Source organism: Vicia villosa, linkage group LG5 (assembly GCF_029867415.1).
Source record: "Vicia villosa cultivar HV-30 ecotype Madison, WI linkage group LG5, Vvil1.0, whole genome shotgun sequence".
In the NCBI taxonomy this organism is placed as follows: Eukaryota; Viridiplantae; Streptophyta; class Magnoliopsida; order Fabales; family Fabaceae; genus Vicia; species Vicia villosa.
This window is the reverse complement of record NC_081184.1, coordinates 166,742,243-166,756,930: the sequence shown is the minus strand read 5'-3', so window position 1 is coordinate 166,756,930 and position 14,688 is coordinate 166,742,243. Positions and strand designations below refer to the sequence as shown.

The following is a 14,688-nucleotide window of genomic DNA, read 5'->3' as shown; positions in this document are numbered from 1 at the left end:
CATGTAGGACACACATCACATCTAAGTCAAAGTACTAGCCAACTTTTTTTGACTAAAAAGTAGTCTCCACCGTGTCAAGAAAACACGTTTTCCTTTTAAAGTAGAAAATTCCTTTTAAAGTAGAAAACACGTTTACTTTACACAACTTATAATTTGGGCAAATAAATATTGTAACATAGTTTGTACCTCAAACAAATTGTAATATATTTTAGATATATACCATGCCACGGCACTTCTGAGTGTTACGTTTTTATAACTTTTTGATTTCTTTTTACAAAATTTAACATTTTAGTCCTCAATCTTTTTTTTTTTTGGCAGTTTTCTGATCCCTCTCCATAATTGCATATGTGGCACATGTAAATTGTGACATGGACCCATGAACTATTTGCCACGTCATTAAGTATATTACTTAATTTATTTAAAAGCCAAAAATGATTTATGAATTCATTAAAATATTTTAGAAAATTATTAAAATTTGATTGTAGTTAAAATATCCCAACCCAAATCTAAATTATTTTATCAAACCCAGAACCCTAAATCCCTTTCAACAAACACGTTCTCCTTCGTCAACGCATCAAGGAAGATCCCAGAACCCTAAATCCCTTCATCAAACACGTTCCTCCTTCGTCAAAGCATCAAGGAAGATGAGCAACATTCCACCGCCGTCCACATCCAAAGAAGATGTCCGCTTCTATATGAGGTATGCTCTTCTCTACTATTTCTCTTCATCGTGTTTTCGTCATGATTTCTTCTATAATTCTGAAGCAAATTTTGTAATTTTATTCAGACCATCTCAAAGTAATTGCATTAAGATAAGATTTTATCATAGGGGAAAGTTTGTAGAAAGTCCTGTTAAATGGTATGTTTATGGAGAGGTGTCTGAATTGGATTAGAAGTGGGATACTGACTACATGTCGTATATGGATTTAGAAACTGTGATGAAGGATGAGGGATATAGGAATATCAAATTTATGTGGTATTGGAACCCCAAGTAAAGCTTCAGTCGTGGTCTTAGACCCCTAAATAGTGATAGTGATGTTCTTAAGTTTGCTGAGGATATCAAGGGCTTTGAATTGATGGATGTTTACGTTGAGCACTCAATAGAAGTGACTCCTGTTATTGAGGATGATGTCGAAGGCTATCCAAACTATGGTGATGATGAAGCTGATTCTGATGTTGAAGTTATAAGTAATCCTGTTGAGGCTGAGGCTAAAGTTGAAAAGGATAATGTTGAGGCTGAAGTTGAAAAGGACAATGTTGAGGCTGAAGTTGAAAAGGATCATGATCCTGTTGGAATGGATGATTCTGATGATGATGATGACGATGATGAAGACTATATTGTAAATGAGAGTGAGATAAGTAGTTATAGTCATGAGTTGAATGAGTGTGAACCTGAAAGTGAGGATGTTGGACAACATATGGATTTGGACTGCCCACACCCGTAAAAACGACGTCCTGGGTTAGAATCAGTCCAAGAAGTCATCAACGGTGCATCAAGACTACATCTACATTCGCCATGGACGGAGGGAGATTTCGTTCCACTACTTGCTTCAGAATATCGAGACATGGAGGCGCAGGAAAACGAAAAATGACGAAAACGAAATTGAAGGATTCAGGTGACAAAAACGAAGAAGAAGGGAGAGGATTCAGGTAAAGAAAACGAAGAAGAGTGAGGATTCCAGGATTAGGTTAAGGAAGAGGAAAATGAAAACGAAGAAGGAAGAGGCTTCTCTGCGTTTTATAAAATAACATAATAATTATTTAACATTTTTCAGAAAAAATTTCTTAATTTAAAAATTATCAATTAAGTCAAATAAATGACATGGCATATGTAATTTTGGACATGTCAGCAATTTCTAGTGCCACATATGCAATTTTGGAGAGGGTCTTCAAAATTGCCAAAAACAATAATGTTTGGGGATCAAAATGTTGAATTTTGTAAATGGGGGATCAAAAGTTGAGAAAATTGAAACTAGGGGGGGTCAAAAGTGCATTTTAGCCTAATTTATTTTTGTTTGGATTCAGTTTTTGCATATTCAATGCGAAGAATATACTTAAGGGTGAGAATAAGCCAGACCGACTAACAGGAACCTACGGCCTAGTCCACACAGGCCCAGGCCAGGTCAAACTTTTTTTCAAATAGAAAATGCCTAGACTTTTTTAAAAGTCCATTTAGCTAAAAAGACTAGGCTACAAGCCATATAAAATCCTTTTAAGTCTAGTAGGCTGATGTAATACGGTGAACTGACTTTAAAGAAATGTCGCGGTAAGCAAGAGTCGCCACCGACTTTTATTTTATCCAATTTAATATAAAGGCTAAAAGAACAGAAAAAAGCCTTTTTGAAAAGACTTTGAGTTCGGGGGGTAAGTTATACAAAGGGAAGGTGTAAGGCACCATTTGCTTCCATGGTTTTCCATGGGCTCTTAATTGCTTAGCTCACTTTGTTTTCAAAAATGTTTGAAATGTAGTGTGTGAATAGAAAAAGATTCGTTAAGGACTTTAGCTTGTTAATAAGCGTAGCCTTGTTTTGAGTAAATTTGAAAATATGTGGGAAAAATGATTTTGAATTTGAATTGAGCAAGCAATTAAAAGTTACCTACCCTAAGTTTGAAAAAATCGTTCTTTTAGCTTTTCAGTTTGAAAAGGGCTATCCATACCATAAGAGGGTAGGAAGTCCTTTCATTGGATGTTGAAGGGTCATCGAGATTATCATTCGCCACAAGACTATTCCTGCCATAAAGAGGGCAAGTAGTCTAAGGGAAGGATATAATAGTCATTAGGCATCATGCGAGGATACCTTAGCAATGAGGACAATCATCATGTTTTACCGAGGCAACTTCGAGGGAGAAAATTGATGATTTCAATGATTAAGGCAACCTTTACTTTAGGTATCCTCGGAATCGAGGGACTTGACTATTTTTCACAAATAAAGGCAACAGGCAATAAGGCAACAAGAAGGGTTACCCTAAAGGTGTGTGGGTGCACAATCAAGTGATTAATATTCAGATAATTTTATCTTGTAATTTAGTGATGCTAATTCAGTTCAAGGTTGCACTCCCTAGGGTTACTAACCATAACAAAAAAGTAAAACAGTTTAATAGTCCTACGCTATTACAATAAACACATGCGGGGAAGGGGAAATAAAGGCAGAAAATAAGAGGGAACAATAATTAATCAAAATCCTTGAATGCCTTGATCTTCCTCGAACCCTCGATCAATTCTGAAAATTAAAAGGAAAATAATAAGGGTTAGTGTATTACAGATTCATTGACAATTGGTGCGAACCCTATTTTAATAAAAAATAGAATGATGTTAAACAAAAAAATTAGAAACTTAGCTTTTTTATCTGGTGTGACGCGTGGCTGAAGGATCTTGGTTAACCCTGAAAATTAGGCACAAAGAAGAGGAATGTTAGTGCATTAAAGATCTCAACAATTATAATGTAACAAATCAAAAATTAAAATGGAAATAATTTAGGCAGACAAATAAAAGGAAAGGAAAAAGGCAAACCCTGAATGGGCCAAAATTTAACCAGGGTTAATAGAAGAAATAGGTAAAAACCTAGACTAGGGTTAATGGGCAACACCTACCTGTAATGGAATTTTTAGGGTTAGGGGAGAACAATGATTAGTAATCATGATGAAAAATAGTTGACCAAAATAAAATCAGGATTTAAAACATTAAAATAATTAATTTAATAATAATAAAAAAACTAATTATAAACCTAACCCTAATTAATTTAAAATTATCAACTTAAATTATTTTTATATATAAAATAAAAAAAAGGAGGTTGAAATTCAAAAGAAATAGTTAAAATATTTTTTATAAGAAAAAACTAAGCAAAAGAAATAAAGAAAAGATTTATGTAATAAATACAAAAAAAATTAAGGGGACTTAGCTTCCGATCGGGTGTGGCGCAGCCTGGAGATCCACCATAGGGAAGCATTCCTGGGCGCGTGAGATCTGATCGCTGGAGGATCCAACGGAAAGGATCTGAGGGTGCATCGTGCGTGCATGTATGTGCTGCACTGGATCCTTGAATACCTTTATGCAAGGAAATTGATAAAAAATAAAGGGTGAGACGCTGGGTATCGAACCCAGGCCTCGTTGGTGAATAGTCTCCGCGTTTAACCACCTGTGCTGCATTCTTTATTTGTTATTAACACAAACAACAAACATTATATATTGAGATAATAGTTAATGATGGAATAGTCAAACCGGACCCACACTTCCCTTGAACAACCAATCGCATGTGGGGAGAGAAACAAACAAGCGCTGACCAGCCAATAGCAGACAAGCACGCGTGAGGAGAGAAAGAGGAATTCTGACCGGCCACTAGGGAATTGCCACGCGCGTGAATCAGACCATGTCATCGTCTTCTTCGCGTGGCCCTGCGGAATTCCTTGCGAATTCTGATACAGAATTTCCTGCGGATTTATTTACCAATCTCGAACCAGCCATGGCCAACTTTCGAGACCTGCGAAATTACGATTGAACAAGAACCAAAGTTGTCCAGATCCACTAAATGGACAGCTAGGAACTCAATGGACGCATTAGTTTGATCTAAAAATGCTTGGAACACGTAAAACGAAAAGTTTCTTCTTGAAACCCTAACAATGGCGCAACTCGGATCCTGCACCAAAACTCACAAACAATGGTTCTATTCTTTTCCATACATTGCCAGGACCTCATACATGTAATCACATCTTATTTAAACACAGTAATTCGCAAGGTGCAAGAATCAAGAATGTATGCAAATATGGTGATCATGATATACGAGTTTTTAAAGACATTCAAGCATGGCTAAGGATTCAAACCTTCGTTTTATTACCTTTGGAGATTGATAGGATGATCAGAATTGCTTGAGAACCCTTGGAGTGTCCTATGCCAATTTTCCAACTTTCTTGAAGTTCTTTAAGTTGCAAACCCTAGTGCTCTCCCTCTCTCCAAATTTTCGTCCCCTTGCATTCTGATTATGATGTGTATATATAGAGGGATCAATTAGGTCAAGAAAATTGAATTGAATCCACTTGAATCAATAATTGGAAATTTGAAAAATATAATTCATGAAACTTTCTAATTTTGATCCAATATTGACTCAATCATCCCAATTCCAATTTGAACGAAATTTAATGTAAAATATGATGAATATTTGATTGGATTTGTTTGGAAATTAAAGCCAAATCACATCTCTTCCAAAATCTCTTGATTATTTGATTTTAATCACCTTTTAAATGATAAAAAATTCAAATAAAATCAAATATTATTCAATAATTCGTGGGGATTGGACTTGATGCTTTATATAACTTGAGGATCAATATTGGGTCCAAAAATATTGGGCTCATTTGCAAGAAAATCCATTTTGAGCCACTTTTGTTTCACATTTTTTCCTTTAAAATGGTCCAACTTTGACAAGGCGTATCTCCCTCACTTTTTAAGATATGGAGGAGTTCTAGGACTTTTTGGAAACCTCAAGATGTTCTCTACAAGCCACTTTGGAAGCTTTTTTCCATTTGAGGATTTTATCTTGATGATATAGGCTTTGACAAAAAACTGCTTTTGGTTGACTTTCAAAAAGGACCTATAATCTTTTAATCCATATCTCTTAAATGAAGCATTTTTAGACTTGGCTTGTGAGAGACAAAATTGTAGAGAATTAAATTTCCTTCAAAATGAGCTTTGGATGGTAAATTTCTGATGTCCCATGTGGGAGTTATAGCTGGTCAAAGTTCAGTTGACTTTTAAGTCAAAAACCCTAATTTAGAAACTTTAGGTTTTGTTGATTTCTGAGCTTCCCTTGATTAACCATGATCAATCCTTGATCAAATGATGAATGATACTTCAAAATAAAGGATGTTGACCAAAAATTAGGAATTTTGACTGTACTTTGACCACAATTGACTTTTAGGCCAAACTAGTCGACTGTTGACTATCTGAGCTATTGATTGAGTAATCTAGGGAATCAGGGCTTGAAACTTGGCATAGAGGTTATTTGAATCATATGAGAGGTCATGGGGTCCACTTGAGGTATCAGGAGTTGATTTCTCCTTGAGAAGATCAAAACCCTAGTTTGAGGGTTGTTGTTTAGGAGAGTGTGCATTCAGTCAAATCCTGAGCCTTTGATATTCAAATGAGCTTGAGGATGAAAATATGGTGGGCAAATTTTGGGGTATGACAGCTGATCTATTTAAATAAATATGAATAATTTAATTATTATTATATTATTGTATTCATACTTTGAATTAAAATACAAAAATCAAGCTTAGTCATTTTAATGAACAAATGAAACTTAACTGCAAAAACTTTACGAACAATGTCATAAATTGTTTTCGTAAGTTCTCTCAAATCAAAGAGTATAAAAAAATTTATGTTAATAGGTAAACTTGAATAAGTCAATGCAAATAAGCACTTAGTCTTGTTGATCTTTTAATTTGTTAGTGTATTTAAACATTAGTAGGAATTGGATTGTTTAAAAATCTTGTATGTAGGAATTGTTTATCGAAAGTTTTAAAATATTTGATGTATACAAAATTTTTCTCCCACCTTTAAAATTCGGTAGTGTTATTTTTGTGCAAATGTGATTGTACAGACACTTTTGTAAGATTGTGATTGCACCGACACTTTTATAAGATCCATAATGATTTAAAATTTGTATAAATTTGCCTGACATGTTAACAAAAAAATCTTGCAATATCTCAATTTTGGTATTTTACATTTGTTTACTTCAATGATCTGAATCCTCCTATTGATTTTAGGCTCACGGAGGACACTCTTACGCTACCCTGACAACATAAAGGTGATTAAGACTGAATACCGTTCACCATCAATTAACAATGAAAAGAAAATTAGGTTCAATAAATTTGAGTTGAAGACATATGAAGATCTAAGAGTTATGTGAATCACATTTCATCGATACAATACAAAAGGTTCAATCAAGGTGGATGCAATAATTGCGAGATTTACTGAAGATATTTTGAATATATTGAAATGTCTTGAATCATATACCAATATTTAAGTCATGTATATGTTATTTTCATGTTATGTAATGTTATGCTCATCCCGCAATAATGTAATGTTAATTTTTCGTGTAATACAATGTTAAGATAAAGTGTCAATAAAATACAATAATTCAGTACAAACACAAAATAATGTTAGTGAAAATAAATAATAAACAAACAAATAAAATTTAAATTGGTCCATCAACATAAATGTGTGCTATCTCTGATAACCCGATATAGACCTCAACATTTGAGTTTACCAAACCCATCAGATTATTGGAAATAATTTCTATCATCTACAACTACTGCTGGCTAGTTATACTAGGTGGAGGTTGGGTCAAATAATCGGAATGTCCTCCATCATGTGAGGATCCAACATCATATGCAGACTGGACATGTGGGATGATGTGAGGGAGTGATACTATAAAGTACCACTCTAAATAACCATCTAAACATTCTCTAGGAAAAGACACCTCAATTGCATTTTTTCTAATACCAATGACACTGCTAACAATGTTAGACATAAACCATCTATCAATGCTCCTAGATGAAACAATAGTATCTGATCTAGGATGCCTTGACCATAGCAAAACTTCAGCAAACACCTCTAAGGTAAATATGTAGTCACACAACTCTCACATTACAGATAACCCGAAAAAAAGGCAGTGTCATCGAACTCCCGATGCACTGTATAATCTGCATATGGTATCCATATGATATCATCCATAGTTAGAGCATTGATCCTTTGTGTATACTCTAGAAGAATGCATGAATAAGACGGCCTCGAGCTCTATTTGGTGGTTTGTGGAGAGCCATATGTGATGGCACCATGATCACGTCTATCACAAATGGACGAAAAATGCTTGAATATCCAACACCACAGTAGAATAAAACATAATAAAAAAGTTAGATATATAAATTTATTTAAATAAATAATAAGGAAATGAATAATAAATAATAAATATTCATACCTAAAATAGACTCATATAACCAGCAAGTTGTCTAGGCAACACAACCCCATGGCCCATGGAGAGACTCTAACTCAAAAAACAAGAGTATGTATCTGCCATCAATATATACATGAGACTTATCCGCTATAATAATAAATTCTACAAGATTCAACATGTATACCCTAAAGGTCGCCTCAAGCATAAAATGCTCCACCAGTGACTGATACATATTGCGGAGCCAAGAGAGACGAAAATGAGCATGTTAGCCCTGAACTAGTATAATACCAACCCCAGTGTAACACCCAAGTATGTCTCAGCCACCATACATGTAATCTGCCGGTTCATCGAAGGGAAGTAGAAGTTACCAACAAGGGGAAGATAGACTAGGCTAGAGACTTCATTCATCATAATATTCACTCACCAAATGGAATATGAAAGGAATATGTCTCTTTATTCCATCGCTTAACAAAACCATACAAAAAAGGAGCGTCAAGCATGGTGAGTGAATAATATATCGACGGCAACATGCCAACATCAACAACAATCACCCTAACCTGATCAGGCACACGTACTCCTGAGAATTTCTTCAACTTCAACCCACCTTCAATGGAGCGCAGTCATGTATCAAATAAAACATAAATGATTAGTTTCATTCAATTAACCACTAATAAATACAACAACTTAAGTTAAAATATTTACAACTTTCCCTACCATAATCTAAATTCCACATGATCGACATATCCAGTGAGTAAGGTAGGGTAGAGGAACCTCCAAGGAACCCTCCATCTGTGTTTTCCCGAACAACCACGTATGTTCCAGTATGAGTCGGCACCTTTATATCAGCCAAAACTGGAACCTTCATATCACTCTAAGGAGAAACATCCATATCATTCGTAGATTCCACATTTGGCTCAACATCAACATTATTAGTAATGATATCATTTGACTCAACATCATGATCTCTGGCCTGACCATCTTTACTGAAATTCTGTTCTTCGAAGGATATATGTTGAACACGATGTCTAAGACAATGTATTCAACATCTAATACCAGTTTTGATAGATAATAGAAAATATATCATAAGACAATAAAGAACATAATGGATTGTTAACCCTATTTGGTGCAACGTCACCTACGTCTGGGGGACATTCCAACCCAAGAAAGGAAATCCACTCTCAACAGTATTAGTACAAAGTGTCTTAGATGAATAACCATTTTTCAATGCCCCCTTCCTGATACTACATGTATATTCTATTCAGGACTCCTTATAGAACTACTCCACTCTCAATAGTCAAATGACAAATGGGCTTACTCTGAACTCTCCCAATTCAATGCCACTTTCTTAGTACTACTTGTGCAGCTTAGTTCAGGCTCCACCTGAATAAGAGATCCTCTCACTTTCACTAAAACACCCTCCCAAGTGTTTAGACAATATGGTTTGAAAGGATGAAACAATTGGAACACATAAATTATTTATTCTTAAGCTTATAGAATTAGTATCTAGGAGTAAATCATTACAACCAAAAACTCAAAGGCAAGAATCAACTATAACTCTTCTATAAAGTAGATTTTTCTTTCAAGTTCCAAGTCTTCACAAAGGAGATGAACTCCTTATATATATATATATATATATATATATATATATATATATATATATATATATATATATATATATATATATATATATATATATATATATATATATATATATATATATATATATATATATATATATAAAAGTCCAGCTCCAAAAGCCCATTATGAATTTAAGATGATCTTTTAAGAAGCACATGAGATCAATCTTGAATAATTATGATTTTCAATCTTGATCGATCTCCTTGAATAAATATGAATATCTTGATTATTCTTGATATTGTTTGATTCAGATTACATCCTCCAAAAACTCACATAATCAATTAAATCTTTAATAGAAAGATGGAGATCCTTGATTGATACAAATTAAGCATTTTACATGCAATCTTGCTAAAATACGATCTGTTCCAAATTCAAACTCAAGCTAGCATACTTATATCTCTGATATACCAAAAAAGAAACACATTATAAAAGGATAAGATATACTTTAATTTATCTTGCTCACCAAGTATCAGTCTGAGGCAAATGTCTCACAGGTCGTTGAAACATTTGGCATGACATCTGTCCACGTAACAAAATTCTGAATCTTGAACAAATCAAATAAATTGTTTACTTGATATAAAATATAATTTCAACTTCTTAAATACAGGAATCAGAATAAATCTCTTGCCAATTTGATTCACACTTTAAATCTTCTTTAATAGAGATTGAAAATTTTCTCATTAAGTGCAAATCCAAATCTTGTAACATACTAATTAAATCTCTTCATAGAATGAATCTTCAATGAATATCTTTGGATATCCAATTTCAGCACTATCTGTAATAAACAAAATCAGAAAGAAATCTTCCTTCATAGCATAGTCATATAAATATTTTCTTGAATACTAATCCAATCAAATTAAATCTTCCTATATTTTTTTTAATTCAAATCCTTTTAATTAAATCATATCCAATTAAATCTTCTTCAACCTTTATGAATTATGATTTAATAAAACCTTTTTTTCAAACTAATTTGAATTAATTAACTTCAAAAAAACAGACACAGTCACACTCAGATTTACTCACGAAATCCCGCTGTCATACTAAGGCCAGATGTTGTACCTCATGCTGGAACATCTTGTCCCACATGACGCCTCTTCACAATTTTACATCTTGTTGCCTATGTTGTTTTACCTAAAGCAACCAATCAAAGGAACAATATCTACGCCCTCTACGTTGAAGTACACAGTCCATGAGATTGCTTAATCATCCTACGAAAAGAATCAATGTAGACTACTCTACCAACTTTAATCTCTAGATGACCGTCTCCGCCATCTCGAGCACCTCCACCAGAGCTCTTGCAACTGACCTTTCGCTCAACCTAGGAATGATCATGCCTTATCTTCCTTTTCTCCTCACAAAAAAGACCCAAAATTTAATTTTTTTGACCTACAAGATTTTTTGAAAATATCTGGTCACACCACTACATATACTGACAATTTTAGAAAATTATGTATAAATGTACGCATTTTTACTGACAATTTGTAAATATTGAATATGAACATATGCATTTTATTGGCTATATCAACATTGCCGATAAAAATACATCTTGTTGATATTAAATTTTTGAAAAATTCGGTAAAAATGCGACCAAAATATGATATTATATAATATATTTCTAAACTGCCGGTATAAAACCATAAATTTGATACGTGAAAATTAAAAATACTGATAAAAATGCATTTTTTTTCTCTAAATATTCGCTATTCTATCAAGCAATTCGGTATTAATGCATAAATTTAATAAAAAAAAATTCACTTTCTTGTAAAATAAGCTGCAATTCTTCGTTAAAAAACTATTTTTGTTTTAAATTTTAAAAAAATGAGATTGTGAATATGAAAAATGAATAATATTTTAGTTTTGAAGATATTACAGTCAAATGAAGAGTCATGGGAGATGTAAAAAGTAAATTCTTCATTCAAAGCTTATGAATTTAGTCTTGTACATCAATTTATTGGGCCATGCGGTTTAGGCCGGTGTATTGGATATGTTAAAATATTTTCTTTTGAAATTATTGAAATTGAATTTAAATAAAAATTTAGTGTGACTAAAACAATAAAACTTTATAATTGTAATGATTAAAATAATATTATTTAATATTAAAAAAATTATTTATTTATTTATTTATGGAAATCATGGTATCCGACCTTGACTAATTCAAGAAGAACCAATCCCATCGTTCACTAGCGGGAGCCCCGTTTAAAGCCAGAACAAAATTCTGTATCGACTGATCCAACACAAAGATTGTTAGCACCTAATAAGATTCGAACTCAGAATTTTGAAAGGTGTAAGTTAATTACTTACTCTTAATTCTATTACATTTTTTCTTACAAACATATAATAAATATATATTTTGGTAAAAAGTTAACTAATTTTCTCTCTCAATACAAAAAACTTGTAAAATAGATTTAATTGTTTTAAAAATTATTACTACAATAATTTTTTAAATAATTTAATTTACTCTTGAATCTTATACAAATAAAACAATATATATTTTTCTGCCAATACGATAAAAGTTGATTTATATTCTACAAAAATACATGTTTAATTCCCACTAGCATAACCATTTTTCAAGATTTCAGTTATCTTTTAGTTATTTTTTATCCTAAAAATAGATAATTATTAAATTTAACTTCACTAACCATAACTTCACCAATCATAACTTTTAGTTGTCCTATTATCCTTTTCCATGATCCTCACAATTAATCACTTGTTAACAATGCGTTAATTGTTTAAAAACAACCACAAAAGCTGTTTAACTGAACTGTATAAAAAATCATATATCTATTTTTTTTATTATCTATTTGTCTTCTTATATATGGAAAATTCCAAAAGAAAAAAGCGCGTCTGCCTGGAATAAATCAAACTTGGAAAATCCATCTCTATCTTGGTATTTTCATTGTAATCTTCCATTCAACAGCTATTAGCAAAAAGATACCAAATAAATATTTATACTTTTCAAGAACCAAATCAAGAAATTTCCATCCATGATGGATTCTTCTTCTTCTTCAGGTAATTAATTAATTTCTCATCCATAATCTTCAAAGTTCAAACTCAAATTTCTTCTTTCCAACATCTATATCAAACTATATATTAACATGATTTTTGTAACTACTTCAGCCAGCGAATCTACAACTCCAAACATGAAGCACGAGAAACCAACACTCAGAAAAAATCGAAGTTTCGCCTTTAGGATTCATGAACATGGTACGTCATGAATTTTTTTTTTTTACTTATAATAGTGACCGTAGTAAAAATATATGTTGGATATTGCAGTAAAATTAGGTCATAAACAATCAGAAACTTCGTGATATGTCAATTATTCAATGAATATGAAAAAAAAATATTTACTTATAATAATGACTAATGTAAACGTATATGTTGAATATTGCAGTAAAACTAGGTCATAAACTATCGGAAACTTTGAAGGGTAAATTGAGTTTGGGTGCGAGGATAATACTAGAAGGTGGGAGAAGGAACATTTTCAAGAACATTTTTGGTATGGAAGAAGGAGAGAAAGTTTTGAAAGCTTCACAATGCTATTTATACACTACAGCTGGTCCTATTGCCGGAGTTCTCTATATCTCTACCAAAAAAGTTGCATTTTGTAGTGAAAGACCAATAACTTTCTCTTCTTCAACAACAGGAGAATTGCGAAAAGTACCGTACAAGGTACGTAACCGTTAAGAGTCTCGCGTTGAATAATTATGTAATTTGATTTCGATGTTAGGGATTTAACTGTGTTTGTTTTGTTATGCAGGTTTTGATACCGGTTGAGAAGATAAAAGAAGTTAATGAAGGACTAAATGTGTTTGAAAAGAAACAAAAGTATATAGAAATTGTTACTCAAGAGGATTTTGAATTTTGGTTTATGGGATTTTTACAATATGAGAAAGCTTTTAGGAATCTTAAGAAGGCTATATCTATGTCTATTTAGAAAACTAGAAGTATATAAGAATTGTTAGAATTAGTTGAATATTTTTTATGGTAGTTACAAGTTAGTTGGAATTAGTTGCTAGTTTGTTATGTTAGTTATTTTAACATTATTTTATAAATTGATCATGCAATTATGGTTATCATCAACATTAGTGACAGATAGACAATAAAATGGAAACATAGATTATATAATGTTTGTATAGAAAATATTTTTGCCATCAACAACTGGAATATTTTGGGATTTTCTAATGCATAGTTTACACAAACTAAAGTATAAACATATGGCAGAAAAAATGCAAAACATTGCGCGCTACAATCTTTTTCTATCAAGAACTTGGTGGGTTTAAAGGAATAGAAATTCTAAATACATCACCCATGAACTGATTCCCTATATCTCTGTACCTTGGTTGCTTACAATATGAGAAACAATTTCTGTTGTTGCTTAAACAACCCCCACTATGGTTACACTGATGAGAGACTCATCAAATTGAACCCCTAAACCTCAATTGGGTTATCATAAATACTGATGTAAGTTTCCTAAGGATCCATACTCGGATTGGTTCTGGCTTAATCATTTGCAGCTCCTCTTATGCTTGGCAGAGAGGATTTTTAGGTTATATCTTGTGGTTATATGTGGTGTGCAGGTAAAAATCTTCTATTGGTTTTGTTGATGACCCCTGAAAATGAAAGAAAATATATAAAGTCTTATAAGTCAAAGATAGCAAGCACAAATTCAAGTGTTAAAGTTTCATATGAAAAAGCAAATAAAAGTTGAATCAAAGGAACTTGTTGAATCAAAATAATCTGAAGTTAAGATCTAGTTGAAAGTGTTTAGAAAATTTTAATCAAGAAAAAGGCTTGAAGTTGTAAATATGAGAACTTAAATGTGAAGTTGTGAAAGTTTGCCTGATCCCGTGCTTAACATTTTATTTAGATTTTGATAAGTTAATTGTAAATGAAGCAAGAATAGATCTTGAGGTACTAAGGAAATACACAGACAAACACAAAAAGTATTTCAAACCTTTCACCATTTTGATAAACTTCTTAAAACTATTCCTGGCAAGTGTTTAAATGATCAAGAAGCTCGTTTGATTAATTAGGAAGAAAAAACACATTGGTTAATCAATTAAACCTCTATTCTAATAGATTAAAACACAATTTAATCTCTCCT

At 32.5% G+C, this 14,688-nt stretch overlaps 1 protein-coding gene across 1 annotated transcript; it reads left to right on the top strand.

The window, feature by feature from the left end:
• The first annotated feature begins 12,438 nt into the window (after positions 1–12,438).
• LOC131608114 (putative GEM-like protein 8) lies at positions 12,439–14,361 on the top strand. The gene is made up of 4 exons (XM_058880042.1): positions 12,439–12,593; positions 12,702–12,788; positions 12,976–13,253; positions 13,342–14,361. The coding sequence occupies exons 1-4, from the start codon at positions 12,569–12,571 to the stop codon at positions 13,516–13,518; spliced, it is 567 nt and encodes a 188-aa protein (XP_058736025.1). The 5' UTR covers positions 12,439–12,568; the 3' UTR covers positions 13,519–14,361.
• Positions 14,362–14,688: the final 327 nt, after the last annotated feature.

Bases quoted from the DNA above. Each gene is read 5' to 3' on its own strand.
- LOC131608114 (XM_058880042.1), top strand. From the start codon at position 12,569: ATGATGGATTCTTCTTCTTCTTCAG. The intron at 12,594-12,701 runs GTAATTAATTAA...TAACTACTTCAG, and splicing joins GGATTCTTCTTCTTCTTCAG to CCAGCGAATCTACAACTCCA. The intron at 12,789-12,975 runs GTACGTCATGAA...TGAATATTGCAG, and splicing joins CTTTAGGATTCATGAACATG to TAAAACTAGGTCATAAACTA.